This window comes from Boleophthalmus pectinirostris, unplaced genomic scaffold (assembly GCF_026225935.1).
Source record: "Boleophthalmus pectinirostris isolate CB_2022bp ecotype Guang Dong unplaced genomic scaffold, ASM2622593v1 HiC_scaffold_7, whole genome shotgun sequence".
NCBI classification, from domain to species: domain Eukaryota; kingdom Metazoa; phylum Chordata; class Actinopteri; order Gobiiformes; family Gobiidae; genus Boleophthalmus; species Boleophthalmus pectinirostris.
In genome coordinates, this window is record NW_026571473.1 from 24,866,764 (window position 1) to 24,887,631 (window position 20,868).

Here is a 20,868-nt window from a genome sequence, read left to right on the forward strand (position 1 = left end):
AAATAGCTTCACAAAAATAAATAATTTTAAGTAAAAAATACATAAAACCACAGTATCTCATGAAATCAACAATAGCATTCACAACTGAACTAGACTATGAGATGGCCATTGCACCACAATGCCAGCTCTCCCCTACTTCTAGAATTGGTTTCTGGGGCATTTATTTACATGGACAAAGACAGGAGCTGCCCATTCCCTGCCAAACAGATGGAGGATTTGCTGCGCCACATTCCCAACATATGGTCTGCCCAGGGCCACATCACCGGCGTTCACTTAACCAGACGCCTCATCGGGTGCTCAGTCATGGAGCAATTGTCTTATCTAAACCTCTCAGAAACACAGGTGTGCAGAAACAGGCTAATACTTTTCCATTATAAGAACTGTCACTTTAAACTCTTGTTGCCATGACAAGCTAAATGCATTTTACCTGCTAAGTAATTGAATATCATTTCACATAAGATTAGAATATTAGAGCATTGTTGTAGCACTATCGAATCAGAGTTATTTTTGTGAGTCATGTGCGTTTGATATATCACATTTTCCTTATGTTCAGTGGTGACATATTTAGTAAATGCATACAACAAAATTTTCAAACTCAATTTCCATACTAAGGAAAAGGACTTGCTTCTCCGATTCAGATACCACAATGATAAAAAACACTCTTTATTTAGACAATAGAGTGTCATTACCCGAGGTGGGACCAAGTCTTTGTTTTGCAAGTCTCAAATAAGTCTCAAGTCTTTGACCTCAAGTCCAAGTCAAGTCCCAAGTCAAATACAGGCAAGCCCAATTCGAGTCTCGAGTCACTAGCCCATAAGTCCAAGTCAAGTCCAAGTCACGTCTTGCAAGTCCCCACCCCTGGTCATTACCATGTAGCCTTATACTGTATGTGTGATCCCTTGTCCAAGTAGGTCCCATAGTGGTCTACACATACTAGTCTGTGCAGTCTTACACTTTTTTGTGTGAGTTGACTTGCTAGAGAGTGTGGCATAGAAAGTGTGATGTACAGTATGTAGACAACACACTAAGTACCTCTGTCTGAACTGAACATGTGTAATCGGTAATCCTGTTTTAAGTGATGCAAGCCCACTGTTAAATATAATGCTTAGTTATGCAATCTGCTGTTAGTGCATGTTGGAGATAAATATGTAATAATTTAATTTTACATTTGGTCAAGATGCTGTATTCAAACAATTTAGTCTAGTTTAAGCGTTAAAAAACGTCACAACAAACAATCCATAACATAATATGCCCCCAACCACTTTATTCTGCGTTTGATCTTAACTCATGCCCTTTCTCTGACACTACTTCTTGTAATTTCACTTCAGTTCATCAGCAGTTTGCAGGGTCATAATAAATTGAGTTGATAGCGTAGCCACTGATTAACCTGTGCTGTTCTGGCTTTGTGACTTCACAGGAACCAAGCGGCTGACTTTTACATGGAACACCAGTCCAAACCTTCCTTCAAGTGAGTGCATGGTCAATCATTCACCATTTTAACTGTTTTAAAGGCATTTTCAGCATCAACCTTTACCAACCATCCCAATGACATTTAAAGGAGTTCTACCATATCAGTTTGATTTCAGTTCATAGAAATACGACTCTTGGTTTAACAGAATAGTTATAGAGTGTCTTGGATTAGGTATCACTGCCTTTGTAACACTGTTTGAGGAAAGCAGATATGAATTCCAGTTATTTTTATGTCAGTCACATCAAATCTTGATTTAGTCCTGGTTCATCTCCAGTTTAGTTGGATCTGATTATTCAAGCCAAGGTTTAGTTAGGTTTATTTTTGTGTCTATTCCTATTCCTGCTTTTCAGGTAGTTCTTTTCCAAAAGTTTATAAATAATAGAGTATTAAGTATTGATCCGTGGAGTGTCTATCCCTCTTGTGTGTTGCAGTAACCTGGTGCAGTTCCTGTCCTCTGGCTCCGTGGTGGCCCTGGAGCTGATGGGAGATGAGGCAGTGTCTGTTTGGAAGAGGCTCCTGGGCCCCACAGACTCGGCCTTGGCTCGCAGAGACGAGCCCCAGAGTGTGCGTGCTCACTATGGGACAGACGCCATCAAGAACGTGGGCCATGGCTCTGACTCGTTCGCAGCAGCAGCCAGGGTAATGCACTACACACTTTATTTGACCTTGTTAGGCAGGGAGACGGTGGGGTCAGTTTGAATGACACAAAATCAATAGAGTTTTTAAATGAAATCAATAGATGTCAAAAATGACAAGATGCAGAAAAAGACAATCAATCCCAAAGCTGCCCTGTTTGAGTAGGCGGGCTTTTAACACAGAACCGCTGCTTAGAAAAAAAATATTTTCATCTTAATAATAAAATGTACATAATAGGCTCAGCGCCAAAGTATTCCAACACTAAAAACTGAGCATCTGTGCAGTTTCATTTACAGATATGTTTCATTTGGTTGCAAGTAATTTGTAGAGAATAGTTCACGGCCTCACCCTTTGTTTCCACAAAGAATTGGGGATAGTTAGAATTCATTCATTCTACCTCTTTCTCGCCCACTCCAACACCCACATGACCCTGTTCACTTATCCTATTAAAGTTTGGGCTTTGTAGAGGCAGGAGCAGGTTTTAGTAGCTCATTATGTAAGACAGATACACTCTGTTCCATCTGTGTTAAAATCAAAGGGCGACTCATAGACATATAATGTAATATAGCAAAATTAAATGAACTATTTGCTATCAATCACAAATACTACTAATGGGTGTTCTACTTTGAAAGCCCTCAAAAAGTCCTTCAAAACAGAACGAAGTCAAATGAAACTCATGATTATGGAAAACACAATATAAAATTCTAATATTTTGGATTAGAAATATTGATCTCCAGATTGCTTCAATAGATTTTTCAAATGAAATATGAAAGCTGCTATCAGTGTGTTATTGAAAATGAATGGCCAGGAACAAACAATTACCAGTACTCAACGATACACACAGAAAGAGGCAACTTAAAGTAGCTGTATTGTTTAAAGAATTAAGTAATACTTGATTGACTTAATTGCTGAGTCAGCCCGCTGACAGCACTCCAAAGTCGGAAATCCAACTTCCGAACTATGCACATTCCTGGGAGCTCTTAAATGCAGCTTTATTTCTGGTTCAAAGTAACTGAAGAGCTTCTTTTCTTTTTTCAGGAACTAGAGTTTTTCTTCCCATCCACAATCGGCCATGGCCTCCTGAATACAGCCAACCTAACAGACTGTACATGCTGCATCATCAAACCGCATGCCATTTCTGAAGGTACACAAGTTGGTTTATGTCTATTCAGTTAAATTATTACTAAACATTGTTCCGATCTATCCTGCTGCGATTAGTAGCATATTTATTCTTCCATTTAGCAAAAGATAGCCTGCTTACATGCATAGTTTAGATCCTGAATGTAAAGCAGTGCACTAGTGTTGTCCTCTAACTGTTGTTAAGGCGTTTGTTTTTCTTGCCCCCTCTGCAGTACTCAAAGCTTACCAAATTTTGTTGGATTTTTCTGCCCTAATCCCAGCCCTGATCCCTGTTGGAGGAGCATGCCTCTAAAGCTTTGACCTGTGAAATCTGAAATTCTCCACTCTGAGCCCAACTATGCACTGCACTTTGTTCAACTGCACTGTGTTTAAGCCCAGTGGAATACCATACCACCAGCCACAATATTACAACAGGACATGACTATATACCTATTCTATTCAGTAAAATCAAGGAACCTAGTTGTTCAGTTCTTTAGTTCTTTCAGTCAAAATCTATTGTTTAGTTTTCTGTTAGATGGCTTTACCATTATCATCTCCATACTATACAAATATCATTTAATGTTCAGTATAGAATAGTCAATATTTAATTTCACTATTTGGGCACAGATTTGACCAATATTGATGCTTGGTCAAATCAATATAGTTTTGATACTAGTTTTAGTGTTGACTACTATTAGCAACTTATTCCACAAGTAAGTCAGAGCCAACAACACAAACAAGACAGACTTGTGTTGTAAATGATTTCTAATGATTGCCACATTTTTAAACGCCCTAATGAAAAAAATCTAAATGATAATGCTCTCACGGGCGCTTTGATCAAAGCTAAATCTACATATAAATGAATTATTTCAGTTGTAGTATCTATCTGGTTTCTAGTTTCCCCCTTGGCGCCACACCTATCTGGCTCTGAGCCCTTGTTTGCAGTCTTACCACACCATCCCTGGGGGTGCCCTGTTTGGACAAGTCAAAAATCTGTCGTGAGAAAGCCTTATGAATGGATATATCATGGGCTTGTTTTGTTCAGATTCAGTTGTTCAGTTGGTAAATAAGTCTCCAATGTAGTTGACATGTTTGGGCGAAATCTGGCTTCCTTTCTACAATAGTTCTTATGTACTTAGAACTGTGAGCAGAGGTGAAAACATTTCTCTAACTGCAAGTAATAACATGTAAATGTACTAAATAAATAAAATTTACCGTATAAGGGATTACTGACTCAAATCCCTACAATTTAGTGACGCATTTCTTCATGTCAAGTACATTAAACATGAGACTGTGAAGACGTTTTAACTATCAGTATTAAGCAATAGCAAAATCTAAACAACAACAAAACAAATGCATCAAATATACTGTATATAATGTGACCTGTTACTAGTCAACAAACTCTTTATGTATTCAAAGTGATTCTGATGTTTTAAATATTTAAACCATTTAAATCAGAATAGTGCAGATTCATCAGTGTTACATGTTGTGTTGTTGCCTCCAGGGGCCACATTAAAACATGTCAGTGCCATACTACTTATGTAACATCAGCAGAGTAAGCAAAGGAAAATTTTGGAGACGGTAGTGTGTTTCTGATTGATTTAACTCTAGTTTGTCAGGATTTGTCCATTACGTTTCCAGTCTTTGATGCAACTTTTCCAGAGCACACAAAACACTCATTGCCGGGCTAATTCAAAAGGTCAAGTTACACCCACAATTAGTTTAATATGATTTCACTCCTTGGTTAAAAGGCTTTTTCGCCCTTGGCCCTAGTTAGCCTTTTTTTGACAGTTTGCTAGGTGTGGCAGCTTGTTCTATGTGCACAAGAGCCACTGAATTTAAAATGTCTATCTCCCTTAATACAAGAAAATGTCTAAACAGTAAATTTTTATTTATTCATGAAATCTGTATTATGCATTCATAAAAAAATAAAATAATTTACTATAAAATATTTAAGTAAATAGGCAAAAATATTAGTAAATCCTAATAAAACAAAGTAGCCTTTAAAGGTTTATTAAGTCAATAGTACACCAAACACTTGACATTTATATAAACACTCAAGTAATCAAACTCAGTAAACACACAAGCCTTCATTATTTGCACTCAAACAGAATTGCCACTCCACAGCTCTTTTTTCTGTGATGGGGAACAAACTTCACCTAAAAATAACACCCTCCCTCTGTCCCACCAAGTGCCCCTGATTGCATGTTTACCACTTGCGCACCTACAGTATCTAAGAATAGAATCCAAATGCTCTGGGCCAAAACAGTCCCAAATAGCATCAATAGCTCACTTTGAATTTTCCTTGAGGACCACTTGAGACACCCCCCCAAGGACATACACGACCACGCTTGGGTTACATCATTCGAAGGGGCAGCCAGTGCATTGTTAGAAGTGGTGGGTAAAAGGTGGCAGGGGCTATCAGGCATTACTGGACATTACTGGGGCAATCATAGAGGTGACACCAACCCGTGACGTAGCAGTGAGACACGACTGGAATAAACGAGCTTCTGTTGCCAAGCTGTGGCGCAACACCATCGCTATAGCAACAACACCAGCTGATTTTGGAAAGTGTGTGTGTGCGTGTGTGCTTGTCCTGTGTGCATGGAAAGGGCAGAGAGGACTGTAGGTGCTAATAGTAGTATCTAATACAAGTGTCGAGGGAGAGTAATTGATTAGGTCTATTTATAGTCTACTTCATCATTTTGTGTATTTTTTCTCTCTCTCCACTCATTTTAGGGTTGTCAAAAGTATAAAAAATCAGACACTAACCCATACTAAAACCAGTATCCAAACTAAATACTCATTTGAGCAAGTATCGATACTAAAAGGTCACAGGAACAGGACAGAAATTAACCTTTCTTAAACAGATTTAAAATGATCTTGAGCACATAGACTAGTGCTCGCTCATGGACCACTATAGAACCTACTTGGATGACTGAGGGATTACAAATATAAGGCCACATGGTAATATAAAATAAAGTATTACGATTTAATTATGATTGATGAATTATATAAAATGCCATTCTATTCTAGTATTGTGACACCATTATTCTTTATACAACCTTTTGAAATAACTGTGAGGAATGGAAATCCCATGTCTTTAGTCAATTGTTGCCATTTTTCCTTTTTCAAAATGTAGATCTGTTTTGTTCATGGAGATTTAACAAAAAGGAATGATACGTTGCGAGTCATGTTCAGTCTTGTTGATGTTAGAAGTCAAAGACGAAATAGTTAGAGATGAAAGAAGGGCAAGCTTAAGTTTAGGTAATGGAAACAGATGGGCTCCAGCAGGACATCACTCCGCATGGGTCATGGTTCACACCAGGTAACTCTCTGTTATGTTTTTGTTATATTTTTGGTGGAGGGACTGAAGCCTTTTTCCCCCCTAGATGTTATTGTTTTTCCCAGAATGTTCCACAAAATGTCATAAAAGACTGCAATCTCCATAAAGACAGCCAAGGCCACTGTTGACTCTGAACAGCTCATAATGATTGCCCCTTGTTTATACGTTTCTGTTGCAATTCCTTTTCCTATTTCATGTTACTGGGAAAATGTGTGTGCATTTGGATGGGTTAATATGTTCACTGTGTTTTTAGTGATATCGCTACTCTGGTGTTGGCTGGTATGGAGGATTAATAATCAAAACCCAAAGGTCTAAAGAGCTGGATCAGTGCACCTCTAATCTAATCGTATTATTGGTGCTTCATAGGGGTGTAACAATAACCGAAATACTGTGATATCTTATCCTCAAAATTCTCACAATAATATCGTGGACACTCACAATATATCGAATTACAAGTCTCTTTGCTTAAATTAAGAGTTATAGTGCAGCAGTCGCTAAAAAAAGACAGAGGGAACTACATAGACCATGATCCTTTGCTCCATTTCAGTGTAGACTACATGAAGAAATAAGAAAACAGTTCTAAGCACTTTTAAATATTATGTTTTTTGGATTAAGTCTTGTCAAGGCATTTTAAGAGGAAAAAGTAGCATATTAACAATTTTGTTAGCCTACACAAAATATTGTAATAAATACAATGATGTATATGAGTATATCGTGAAAATACCGTATGGAGAGATTTGGATATTGTTACACCCCTAGTGCTTCATACTTACAGTGCTATCTGGAAATTGTATATCCAAACCCTGAATATTTTTTGGGGAAAATTGCTATGCTATTTATTCAAGTTTTGTGTCAGCTGTACCCAGTATCGTATACATTGTATAGGTGCAATGTGTCATTATAACAATAATTTAGGGTGACCTGTAGAGCAACATTTGTTTAAGATGCAGTTGGGCCCCAGGAGAATCCAGCCTGTGGTTTATCACTGTGTCAGACGGAGCTTATGAGACTGGCGCCCCTTGTTCAATTAGGTTTGTCTGCGGCGCTCTGACCTTCACTGTCGCCGTGGCACCTCTGTACGCGGACACACCATTTCTACTGTAACGCCCAACCCAAGTGACAAGAGCTACATCCTGTGAGCCCTCAGAGTCCTGAAATAAGGCCCGGCTAAAAATAAAAGAGTGTCCTCCCCTTTTAATAGGAAGGACATGTTAAAGGCAGGACGTAGTGTGCTACTTTCTGAGGTGGCCAGCTCTGGCTTTTAAATAGAGGCCTGGGAATTATGGACAATGAAAAATACGATATGAACTAGGCACTCACATACAATTGAGAAAATTGTCATCAGCATCAATTTAATATTTTTACTTTTACTTTTTCCCCATTAAGCTGTATGTGGTTTCCCCATTAAGATGTATGTGTAATTATGGAATTGTTTATTGCTATGGCTTTGGCAAACTGATGATGAACAGATGAACATTATGTAATAAGAGATGCGATGAATGCACTGACAGGCCTATGCATTCTGTTATGTTCTGTTCTTATCCTTGGAGAGCTCCTTGTGTCCTTGTTGAAGGGCTTAATGCTTTCCTTGCTATTTTTATTTTGATCAAATGATTTTTGTCAGTCACAACCACAAACTTTAATCATGGCCCATAGACTATGCATTTTTTACCTCATGAGGCTTTTGTAGAGTGAGCTTTGATCGTCTTAAAGGGACAGTTCGGAATTTTGGACTAATTTCCTAGTGAGCCAGAGTGTTGGAGACGTGTGGAGACACTTTTAAAAAAAAATCCCTCCAGTCCTTGTATTTTCAGAGGTCGCTGGTGCTAGGCTAGCGCATGTCAATGGCCATAGTTAGCCTGCCACTAAAAACAGTCATCCCCACTCCAAAAAGCACCTAAAGCAAATCAATTATAACGCCAGACTGTCAGTGTGAATGTCTGTGTTGATAGAATAATGTTTGAAATAAAACTAACCTTGCATCACATGAATCGTCGCATGTTGAGGGACTATTTTCTCAGTCTTTAAAGTCATAAACATTTGGAGTCAGACTACTTGCACCATATTGTGGGATTTAGGATTGCTTTAGATGTTTTGCAGTTTAAGTTTATTTTTCCTTTTTCTTCACTTTTAAATCTGTCCTGTCGGAAAGTTCTGAAATCAGCTGCACACCTGAGGGAGCATTCCAACAGTAAAACTTTATCAGTGAATGTCAGTGGATGATTGAGTTAATTGTTTTATTGCAGCTCTTAACACCTTGTATAAATACACAGAGGAGATGACCAATAAAAACTTAAGATAAATGATTTTGATGTTATCACACAGGTCTTACAGGCAAGATCCTCAACTCCATAGTGTCAGCAGGATTCGAAATCTCTGCACTTGAAATGGTAAGGATAATTATATTATGAGTACAGCTACTGCATATAGGGTAATGGGGGAAAATGTTCTGCGTATTCCTGAAAAGTAATGGAAATGTGCGTAACATTATAGATTATTGACCCCACCTCTGTTTCCCTGCTGTCCTGTGAGTTAGTGGATTAGCCAGTCTGCAGTACATGTAACTAATATGCGCACTGTATTGATTGGCTGATGTGGACTGACCTCACGACTGTAGCCTCCGTCATCAGAGCAGACAATGACCTCGCACACTCCATCTGTTTTGCTACATTAACTGGGATGCTTTCGGGGGCCAGGGGACAAAAATAAATCAATCAGGCCTTTATCACTCCACCAACACTTGGCACACGTTCAGAATTAATGCAAAAAATATCCACTCTGTTTAAATAGTCTAGTTCATATTATGGTAAAAGGTGTACTCATTCTTCATGACTTCAGAGTGACTCATCCATATAATCATCCATATAATCATCCATATAATCATTCATATAATCTTTATTTATTCATTGCCTGTGAGTACTAGCCAGCCTTTTACTGTCAGAATAGTAACAACAATGACTTAAGTGAAAGTCTAATCCACCACTTCACCTGAGCTTCTTTAATCTTTATTATTTATGGCCATTTACTTTTTCATTCTAGGATATAATTGTCAAAGTGAACAAATTTCCATGATATTTTGATATAATTTCGTACAATATATGTATAACAGCATACTCATAATTTTACTTAGTGTTCCCGTTTGTTTGGTAGCTGCTCAGTTGCTATGTTTTCATGTATCAGATCATTTTCAAATAATTTTCCAATCTTATATTTAATTATCTAAAACACAGCCACCCATTTCCTGCATTGATGAGGTTTGCCAATTTGATTAACTTGTGTTACAGTTCAATGTAGAGAGGGCAAACGCCGAGGAGTTTCTGGAAGTTTACAAAGGAGTGGTTCAAGAGTACACAGTAAGTAGCATTAACAATGTTACAGGAAAAAAACTATTAAATAGTGTCTATAAAAACAAAACAAAAGGTCTTTATCTCACTACCCATGCACATTATTGTTTATATGTAGTGTTTGGAATGTGGTATATGATAAGATTATTTATAAATAGTAATTGACGACAGAGATTCATAACTATCAACTCCAAGGACATTTTTTTCTCTCTTGACCTTTGGTGAAAATGTCATCAAATTCTGACCTTTACTTTGCCAAAACAAAAAATGTGTGTGCTATAACTCTATTGTCCATTCATTATTGTATTCATACTATTCCATGATGTCTGAATAACCATTGTTAGCTGGAGTTTAAATAGTCATTGTCTTTCCCTCTTCTGCAGAGTATGGTGACAGAGCTTTGTTCTGGGCCCTGTTTGGTTTTAGAGATCCACGGCACCAACTCGCCACAGACGTTTAGAGAGTTCTGTGGGCCAGCTGATCCTGTAAGTCTTCACTTCATAACTCAGTATTAAACCAACATTAAAACAACATAAACGCATTCCAGACCTTAAAAGCTTTGAGATTGACTGTACTATAATAGCAGTGCAAGAAATAACAGTACTCTGCCAGCATTTGTACATAGGAGAAACACGAGATCTTAAAATATTATTGTCCCAAAATCAACATTGTTAGTTTTTGTTGTTGTTGTTGCCACCAGTCTGTTACTAACACAGGTCGCATTGATTACATTCCATACATTACTCAAGTACAAGTTGTCTCTTAAATAAAAAAGTACATCTAACTGCTCTGTCTCCCTGCATGAGAGAGTTCAGTGCTGCAGGGCTGTACCAGAGCATGACATGAATCTAATGAAGAGTCACCTCTGATTGGGTTTAAAATGAGGGGCACTTTCCTCATTCATCAAGAGGCCATGACTCTGTGACCGCTGTCGCACTGACAGTTATGTCCCACCATTAACATACAGTCAACAGGTCAGAGTGTAATGTCCTACTGTAGACAGGGCTCAGCAAACTCTGGCTGGAGAGGGAGCTTAAAGAGTCACTTCAAATGTGACAATGGCTTGAAAAGGTCATATAACTATATACAATGGAACTGTGGACCTACCCTGTGACAATCTGCCAGGCGTTAGAGATTGGTGTCTTGTGATTCTGTATTTTTCTGCAACTCTAATGCAATCTATGTTTTGATAAAAAGTTACACCCTGTGGCTTTAATGTTCCAATAAAATGAAAGTGAGACCAAGGAAAGCGGAGGGATTTCTAGAGGAACTTTGAGAGGATTGATAAAGCACAGCATGTGGCTGATTAGTTCAGTGACCTCCACAGATCAATGATAGGGGAGGGGTTTGGACTTGTGCAGTGGTACAAGGTCAATATGATACATCACTTTTCTACTGATAATTTTCCACAATGAGATGTTTTAGTTGGTCATATAAATAATTATGACTATATTCTGTAAGCAATGCAGCTGTATTTGATTTAAATAAACTCATTCATTAGTTTTGTGATGCCAAAGGTTCAAGGTCTTGTGTAGATTGAGCCAATATTTACAGTAGCGTCAATTTCTTCATTGCTGTTCCTTTCAGTCAGTGTTTTTGTCAAGCAGACTCCTCTGATTGCTTCACACTTGTGCTGACTAACCCTCGACTCAGAGTGTGACCTCAAATTCACCTTTAGATTATGTGATAATGAACCGCTCCCTCCTGATGCCACTCTGCTCTGACTGACTCTCATGAACTTTTAGTCATGCTGGAATGTTGTTACCTCATCAAAAACATACATAGAGTTGTGTTTTGTTTCATTCACATATGTGAAAGATCCTTTGTTATTAGTCTGTTTACATCTCCAAAGCCCTGTTCCATCTTGTGATTCCATGTAGTGATTTTCAAGTTAACAGCTACATTTGACCTTTGTTTGTCAATTTCAGGGCTTGAAATTATTCAAATGATTCTAGTGTAGGTGTATGGAGTTTAAAAACACAGTGGAGCACTTCCTGTATTACCACAGAACATCACAAGGTGGAATGGTGTGTGTTCTGATTGAGAGAAGAATTCAGCCTAAATATGCAGGATTTGTGTGAATGAAACAAAACACAACTCCAGGTATGTTTTTGAGCATAGTATGGGCCCTTATTTATTTATTAATTAAGATATTTAATTCAAGCATCTACAAATATTTTCTTATCTTTGTTAATATTGTCAACCAAAGATAATAGACTTCATCATACTTACAGGGGCATAGTATTTTTATTTTGCAATATTTGTTTTCTTGAACAAACTGGAACATAATATATAGGGAAAGACTACTCAGGGGAGATGTTCAGAAATCCATTTCACAAAACGGAGCTTAATACAGTACCCAGCATATGTACCACAGCCTATTGTGCAGAACCTCATGAATAATTATTTTGACTTTTGTTTTGACAATTCAACTCTTGTGTACAAATTTGGACCACTCTAGCTCTCACTTCCTCTGTATAAGATTGTATTGATACTTTGGAGCTGTCATCAGCATTCCCCGAGGTTGTGAAGCTAACTGAAAGCACTACTCTGTCTGAAACTCTGATACTTAAGTTAAACTTTAATGTGAGCATTATTTTAATACAATTGGACTAGAAAGAGCTGACTTGGTTGGAACTAAAGAGGTGAGAGGTTTTGTACTGTTATGCTCACCTTTTTGTTGAAAATCAAACAATTCAGTGAGACCATGAACAGTTCTTGGACCAGGGGTGTCAAACATATGGCCCAGGGGCTGAATCTGGCCCTCCAAGCCCTTTAATCTGGCCCTCGGCTGATTTTCTGCTAAAATATTTTAATTATATTTTCTATAAAAATATTGGTCATTTTCTGTGGTGCTCAGCATAGGAGCGTTTCCAGTGCCTCTGTGCGTGGCCACTTCCCACCAGAGCAGCACAAATGAAGACTTGGCTCTTTCCAAACGCTCTTAAAGGACGATTGTTTTGACTGTTGACCGTGACACCCTCATCAGCAAAATGTCAAAAATTAGAAAAGTGGATGCCGAGTGCGGGATTTTCCAAGAAAAATGTACTTGTTTCTATTTGCATACAAGTTAATGTTAAAACATTGTGTTGAAATTGCATTTTTCTTAAAGTTTCATGTTGTTCATAATATTTTATATATTATAATATATATATTTTGTAAAAGAAAGAGTTCATCAATTAAAACTGTAACTGTCTTACACTGTCTAAAATCTTTTGTCAGTGTTTGCTAATGAATGCATTGTGTCACCATGGTAACTGCTGAACATTCCTCCACTAGAGATACATGTGGAACACCACGAAGGTGAGAAAACATGTTGTTCCCAAGAGCCACTGTCTCTTCTTTTACCACTGGTCTGAAGGAAACATTCCTGTAATCATTATGTGTCAGATGGAGCCAAGCATCAGTGCAACACCAGGCTGCATGGGAGGTCACGTCTTCTATTATTAGACCGAGCTGTGTGTGTATTGATTCTTTCCAAGGACTGAACAGGGATCTATAAACAGAACACAGCTTGTTTGAATACAATGTGGGTGTAAGAGCATGTGCTAGGTCGACATTGTTTACATTTATTAAACCAGGGAAGTCCCATTAACATTCATAGTCTTTTACCAGGGAGTCATCCTGGCTCCATTGCGTCTCGGGAATTGGGAGAACAAGCCAACTTCACAAATAAATAAACAGTGAACAGAAGTGAACCATGGACCTTCTCATTATGGGGCAGCAGGAACATAAACAAACTATAGCCCACCTTACCATACTCTCATTCGGTTGCTTGTTTTTATGGTTAATCAGGGAATTGGGTCAGTGCTCCCATGTTTGCAATGTTGTTTTTTAACTTGACATTTAGCAAACAGATATACTGTATTTATAGGGATGTAACAATAACCACAATATCTTGATATCATATCGTCAAAAGTCTCACAATAATATCGTGGACTGTCACAATATATCGAATTACAAGTTCCTTTGCTTAAATGCATTATGTTATAGTAGCAACAGCTTATATTCTTGGGATTATGACAGTAATAATTCACACCAAAATCTTGTATTTTAAAAGCAAAAAAGTGTTCCACCTACAATTATGTCAGCCTTTTCCAAATATCGCAATAAATATCGTAATGTTAGATGCATATCGTGATAATATCCATAGTACCGTGAAATTTGGATATCGTTACATTCCTATGTATTTACCTAGTTCCTTTTCAAGCTTTTGTTATTCACTGCGTTCTCTATTATGATATGATAACTTAATTTTCTTAAATCCAGAGTAAACACTTGTGCAATGTTGCTTTAAGTATGCGTGAAAGATTTGGAAATATGTCTAGATAGTGTAGGTTATTTCTCAATACATTATTTCTCTCACACCTCCGCTCTCCTCGGTCACAAGATACTGAGGTCTTGTGATGTCCACTATCAGCGCAGAGGTACAGATACAAGGCTTTCTAAACTGCGTGCGCTCTGAGCTACTCCTGTCTGATAGTGCAGCACATCATATTAGGCCACTTAGTTCAGCCAATTAGCCTAAATAATGTTAGCTTCAAGTCAGCGGTGTCAGGGTGGTTAAAGGGCCATGCTTGTAACAGAGAATTATATCAAGAGGTCATAGAAAGCAGTTGGGTTTTATTGGCAAAAAGCCCCAAGCCTTCGTCATAAAATTATAATAATGGCCCATCATTTCAAAATTGAATCACTTTTTTTGTCCAAGATGCTCAACTTGATTTTTAATGTAATAAAGTTAAATTTGTAAAAGGGTATAAATGACAGTGCTCTGTTAGCATGGCAGTTGTTTTTTACTGCATTCATGAACTGAAAGCTGTAAAACGGGGTAATTAACTAATCATGGTGGATCATTAAACAGAATGAAGTAGAAAGTGAGGAGTCAATTTGGGCCACACAACAATTTAAAATGAACTGGTTTTGTTTTTCTAATTTTAAGAGAGGAAATAGTACAGCACATTTTGTACTTGGGACTGGCACACATGGTACAAGCCACTGTACTAGAGTGACTAGATGTCCCTAATTATCTGAGACAGTCCCAGTTTTGAGCCCTGTATCCCCTGTCCCAGCAGATTTATCCAAAACCACTGATTTGTCACAATTTTATACATGAAATGTCCCTATTTTTGACCAATCTGATGCCTGCCAACAGTAAACAGGGGCCTAACTTGGCATTTGTTTCATTAAAATATAGAAAAGCTGCTTAAAAAATGACAAAAACACAAAAAACATGACTATACTGACTGACATTAGTGACAAGTGCGTATCAATTTTCCTTAATTACGCTTTCGTTTCACACTTTTATTATTACCAATGAACCCAAACCAGGGATGTCCCATGATAACATAAAATGCTAAAATGCTGGTCTTTTTGCATCTTGTACTGTGCAGTGAATACGTGGTTGTCTGATTGCTCAATGGAGATGACTAAACTAGTTATTATTTCGTTAGGCAAGGCAAGTTTATTTGTATTGCACAATTCATAAACAAAGTAATTCAAAGTGCTTTACAGAATAAGGAAGACATTAAATCACAATACAAATTAATCACCTAATGCTGCCTAAATGAAATCCCGTAAGTAGCGACGTCTCTCCAGCAAATCTGAATCACTGCTGTTATGACACACATTGATCACTAGCTCTGTCCCAAGCTCCAGAAGATGTCCAAAATGTCTCCTGTGGGGTTTGTAAATGTTCAGGGAGGCAGTGGGCAGTCTGTCCTGACCTTTTCCTCAGCACACTACACACCAGCTCTCACTATAGGGACTATGGAATCAGATTAAAGCAGGCAGCCGCGCACTCATCTGTAACTAATGCTATTACGTCCAGCAGCAGTCCTATGGAGAAATGTGTTTATCATGGAGACAACCTGCCCCTGTCCCAGCTGACGTCACAGGGCAGTAGAAGTGTGTACTCAAAACTTAAGTACTTATAGTTCTGCAGGGATTTACTCACACCCTTTGCCCTGGGATTGAAAGTGACTTTTAGCTATATGGAAATAATAACATCATAGAGAATGCCCCAAGTGTTTCTTTTCTAACACAACTCTAGCCATTTTTACTAAAGGTTAAAATAAGTGATGGTTAAATAAATTAAAACTTGTGAATGTTATTATGTTTAGGCCACTTCTCACTACAATAACTGCTATTATAGAAGTTAAAGGTCCTATATTACCCAAAATTGACTCTTGAATCTTGTTACCTCATCAAAACATACGCAAATTTGTGTTTTGTTTCATTCACAGATGTGTTTATTTCAGTAGCGTGGCGATAATCAATAGAGCTGGGTATCATTAATAAGTTGCTGATACAATACATACCTCGATTCAGTGCACTTTCGATTCAATACGATATATTTCAATAGTAATAGTAAGTCTTTCTTAAATCACTTCTTGTGCAGTGTATATGAAACGCAAACATTTAAATCATCAAAACAGTGAAAATGTAAAGTGTGTCGCACAAAAGAGTTCCCTTCCTCTAAACAAGCACTAAAACTGTAGCTCTGTAACAAAATAATTGAGTAAAATACACCAAAAAATACTCTTGGTGATATATCAATACAGCAGTCCATGATATCGATACTGTATCATCACATTAAGCGATAAGATATATCGATATTTCAATATTTTTGCACACCCTTAATGATCAATTCCTGGGCTGAAAACACAGTGAAGCACTTTTACCACATCCTGTTACTATCCCATATACGGGTCACATTTTATGAGAGTGAAAGTATAGCTGTAGGAAATTATGGAGTCTTCAAAAACACACTTTAGGTTATCTAATGCAGTTGCTCCCCCCTCTGCTTTAGACCTGGTCTTGTCTAAAACAATGGTAGAGGAGGGACCCTGGCTGTTTGTTCTGAATGAAAGAGTTTGAAGAGAATGGAGGTGTGACAGATGACCTTGAGTTAGATCCGGTCTTTTGTAAAATTCACTCATAAACCACGGCAGAAGAAAGGCTCTGTCATAGGAAATGTTTTCACGCCATGAATAGTTGCCATTTCAACTTAAATTCTCCAGAAATGCCTCATCAATTGGTAACTGGCAGTAACTTTGTGTCTAACTTCTTCAGTGTACAAGACTATCCTGTTTTGGTAATTTTGTAGTTTGAAGTGAACTTTCTTGAAGTATATGAAAAAGAAAATATGATCAGTCTTGCATCAGCAGTAGAAACATGTTTATACAGCATTTCAGTATAGTTATATACCTTGTGTAGTTATTACCTTGTTATTACATTGTCCACATTCACTCTTTCTCCCTTAATGCCCACTACCCAGACTCTGTAAGTGTTAAGAGTCGCCCTGGTAAATAATTTATTGACACATTGTCCCCTATTACTGGACCCTGTGGGAGAGTTATGTTTCCTTGAACATGTGGAGCCCTTGATTTGACCCTGTCTGATGTGAAAAAGGTTAAAAGTCCAAAACCAAAGAAGAATCTGGACGGCACAAAGAATTCACAAGTTAATAATGGTAACTTTACTTCACTCCTTCAGGGTTTTGGGAGTAAATGGTGAAATTACTTGGGCAACTTGGAAACTCTTATCTTGGATATTTCAGTTCCAAGAAGTATGTCATGTCACAATTTATTTCTGGCCTTTTTTTAATGCTCAGTTTTGAGAAATACCATAGCACATTTGAGTCAACATTTGTGATTTGGGGATGTTTCCATGATGATAAAAGTTGCTGAGTTTTCTTCCTCTTTTGGTCACATGTTAGCTGAGTAATCATTAGTGGCAACAGGACAACGGCAAGAGTTTTGAAATCTCACTCAAATGCGGTGTCTTTATTGAACTGTAAATAGCAGACATCATTTTTAAAGAGTGTGCTTTCTGTTTTGTTTTTTTATTGATACTTCGAAGCTGGTGTACTCCGTGGGGTGTGATGCCAACTGTGACACTGCCTGAAGCTGTTACTCAAGTTAGACTTTAATCTGACATTTGTTTTAACACAATCTGACCACGAAGAACTGATTTAGCTGGAACTACATGGAGCCATGAGTTTTTCAATAAGTTGCTCTAACCCTTTTTTGTTCATAATCAAACTAAACAGGACTATCAGTGCCAGTACTGATCACAGAACTCTGGAAATGCGTTGTTTGAATCCATTTTGTCTTATTTTTCTTGAGTTTATCTTAAAAGTTTGCTATTGTGTGCATATGGATCGTGTTGAAGTTGCTTGGCCTGCAATAACCGAATGTCTTTTGAAATAGTAGTAGTAGTAGTAGTAGTAGTAGTAGTAGTAGTAGTAGTAGTAGTTAGAACGCCACAATGGACTGGACAATGTATATTCAGTATGACACATAAGGCAAAGTCACAATTATTTGATTATGGGTTTAATTCTCTTGGGTCAATCCAGTTTGCATGTTCTCTGTGTGTTACTGTGGTGACTAACTTAATCCATTTCTCTCCTCTTCTAGGAAATTGCCCGACATCTCCGTCCTACAACTCTACGGGCGCTATACGGCAAAGACAAAGTGAAAAACGCAGTGCACTGTACGGACCTGCCTGAAGATGGAGTGTTAGAAGTATGTACTGGTATTACTATTTGGTTTATTTAACAAAGAGGAACACCGAGAAAATGTGCCAAAATTAATTTCAACAAAAGACGTAATGGCTACTGAACAAAATGCCTGATTGTAATTGTTAGGGGTGGGTGGCCAAAATACATCCAGATTTTGTAGAGTCAAGATCATCATTTCAGTTTAACCCAGATGTCTACCTTTTTTATTTATATTTTCATTTAACACCAGGCGGTTGTTCCTAAATCTTCCCATCCTGGGCAGTACTACACCCCTGTCATTCATGTGTGTAGTTCCTTTGATGTGTCCCATAATTCCTCCATTGTCTTAATGCTGCTGCTTAAACACCATTTGACATTCACCCCCTCACCCCTGACGCGGTCTCCTGGGTCCCATGACCGCAGTGGGCCAGGCAGCTTCACATCACCCTGGTCTGAGCAGAGGAAGAATGGAGGGAGCTCTCAAACAAACCCGTTGTTGTGGCAGGGAGTGGGTTGAGCGTCATTGTTCAGGGCACAACTCCTGATCTGCCCTGGGACAAATGCCTCTGTGTTAACCATTAGCCATGAGCGAACGGGCGGACGGACATTTTCCCAAGACAGAACACAGCTGAGGCAGTCAAGAAGGAGTGCATTATTGACCTTCTTCCCCATGGGCCTGGAGGCTGTTAAATTCACATTAGTGGAAAGAGGCTGATCGCATCTTCCTTTTGTTTTGCAGGTGCAGTATTTCTTCAAGATTCTGGATGGATGAGAGGATGAGAAGAATCTGGACTGTACAAAGAATTCACAGTTGTCGTATTTTTCGTTTTATTGTTTCAGCCTTATGCAGATTAAATAAACAGGTGTTTGATCTTCAACATTGAATTAAGTATTTCACACCAACTAAACATTTGTACATGGCATACTGCATCACCTCTGATATTCTAGACCAGCGCCTTTGGTATTGGATTTTTACATTACACTTTGAAAAAAATGTACAACTGCATAAATATAAAATTCTTCCACCATGAAAATGGCTAAAACATTCAATAGTAAGTTGCATCACATAACGTGATGTCTCCAGCAAAACAGATTTAAAAGCACTGAGTTGCCACTGTTTCCATGGAGGTGACAGTCTTTAGGCTGGACCCACAAAGCTCTCTACACTATCATTAAGAAGAAAACGGAACAGAAATGTTGCTAATCCAAAACTACAACTAAAGGTGAACAAGAACAAAAACATACGAACTGTGTCCTTCCACTCGGACAAAACCCAACAACAAACTCGGTCAAAGAAACACAAAGGAAGAGTCCATGGAGCGCAGTGTTAACTCATTCACGGGCCGTGGCTTCAGAGTACCATGCTGTATTTCACACACACCTCAAACACACACACACACACACACACACACACATACATACACATACACACCTTGGACCACTGAAGCTGACATAAGACGAGAGAGAGGGAAGGGGGGAAGACGAGGCAAGGGGTACGGCACGGGACACTCCAAAAATATATAAACCACATCAGGTGAGAGAGGCGGGACACATACACACGGCTCGCGAAGCGTCAGTAGTGGAATTGCAGTTACAGTAATTGATGAAACACATCCCATGGCTCAAGGAATATCTCATTTACAGTAGAATAAATATTTGCTATTGCTACTCTGGTATTTTACATTCTAACCCTGGACACGCGCACAGAAGAAGCTAGTGTAAAGCACACAACAGATTAAGTGTAGGTCCTGTATATCGTGAATGTTCAAAGACTAGTGGTGTTTTGATAATTCTACGTGTATTTTTAGATGCGGCTGAGGTCACGAGTTGTTGATGGTGATCTTGACGTCGAAGCGTCCCTGGTAGCGGTCCTTTTCGCTGTAGTAGATGTTTGCGCCATACACTTTGCACTCAATGCGCAACTCCTCCCCTACTGTCAGGTTGGTGAATTGCACGGCCACCAGGGGCTGTAGGTACTGGGGGTGCAGTAGCTTGCCATAGTAGGGGTAGTACTGCAGGGGGAAGCCGCCTTGGATACCGTGGTATTTAATTTCTTTAACCTTTTCTTTGTCCTCATCCCTCTGCAATGACATGACGAACAATATTAAGACTGAATGTGACAAAACTCTCCGAAGGCTAAAGCTGTAGGATGACTTTACCTTGTTCTTGCAGTAAATGGGGATTAGGTTGGGATTAAAGGCAGACGCAATAGATTCAGGCATGGAGTCATTAGTGGGAGCCTGAAAAACAAATTCAAAAGTGAAAATTAATAAAAAATGTGGAATGTCTGCAGAAAAATTGATGGAAATGTAAACCGAACTGTAGTCTACTCAGTGCAGTGCTCTCAACTGTAATAATGGGACCGTTTGATTAACTGTGACTAAACGCTGCTTAACAAAAACACAAAAACAAAAAACTTCTTTTCTAAAACTCAACCTTGATAAAACAGTGA

General features: G+C 38.4%; 2 protein-coding genes across 3 annotated transcripts in view; one reads left to right on the plus strand and one right to left on the minus strand.

Moving 5' to 3' along the window:
- nme7 (NME/NM23 family member 7) overlaps nucleotides 1-19,294 on the plus strand; it is a 23,769-nt gene extending 4,475 nt beyond the window's left edge. For both annotated transcript variants that reach the window (XM_055164659.1, XM_020918841.2), the window contains exons 5-12: nucleotides 1,418-1,468; nucleotides 1,903-2,110; nucleotides 3,146-3,251; nucleotides 8,898-8,962; nucleotides 9,857-9,925; nucleotides 10,300-10,401; nucleotides 18,334-18,441; nucleotides 19,156-19,294. In XM_055164659.1, the coding sequence (XP_055020634.1) occupies nucleotides 1,418-1,468; nucleotides 1,903-2,110; nucleotides 3,146-3,251; nucleotides 8,898-8,962; nucleotides 9,857-9,925; nucleotides 10,300-10,401; nucleotides 18,334-18,441; nucleotides 19,156-19,188 (742 nt within the window). In that variant the 3' untranslated portion in view covers nucleotides 19,189-19,294. The remainder of the gene's footprint in view (nucleotides 1-1,417; nucleotides 1,469-1,902; nucleotides 2,111-3,145; nucleotides 3,252-8,897; nucleotides 8,963-9,856; nucleotides 9,926-10,299; nucleotides 10,402-18,333; nucleotides 18,442-19,155) is intronic.
- Nucleotides 19,221-20,868, minus strand: part of atp1b1a (ATPase Na+/K+ transporting subunit beta 1a) — an 8,966-nt gene continuing 7,318 nt past the window's right edge. The window contains exons 5-6 of the mRNA XM_020918842.2: nucleotides 20,576-20,656; nucleotides 19,221-20,497 (exon numbers count right to left, since the gene is read on the minus strand). Of these exons, the coding sequence (XP_020774501.1) occupies nucleotides 20,237-20,497; nucleotides 20,576-20,656 (342 nt within the window). The 3' untranslated portion in view covers nucleotides 19,221-20,236. The remainder of the gene's footprint in view (nucleotides 20,498-20,575; nucleotides 20,657-20,868) is intronic.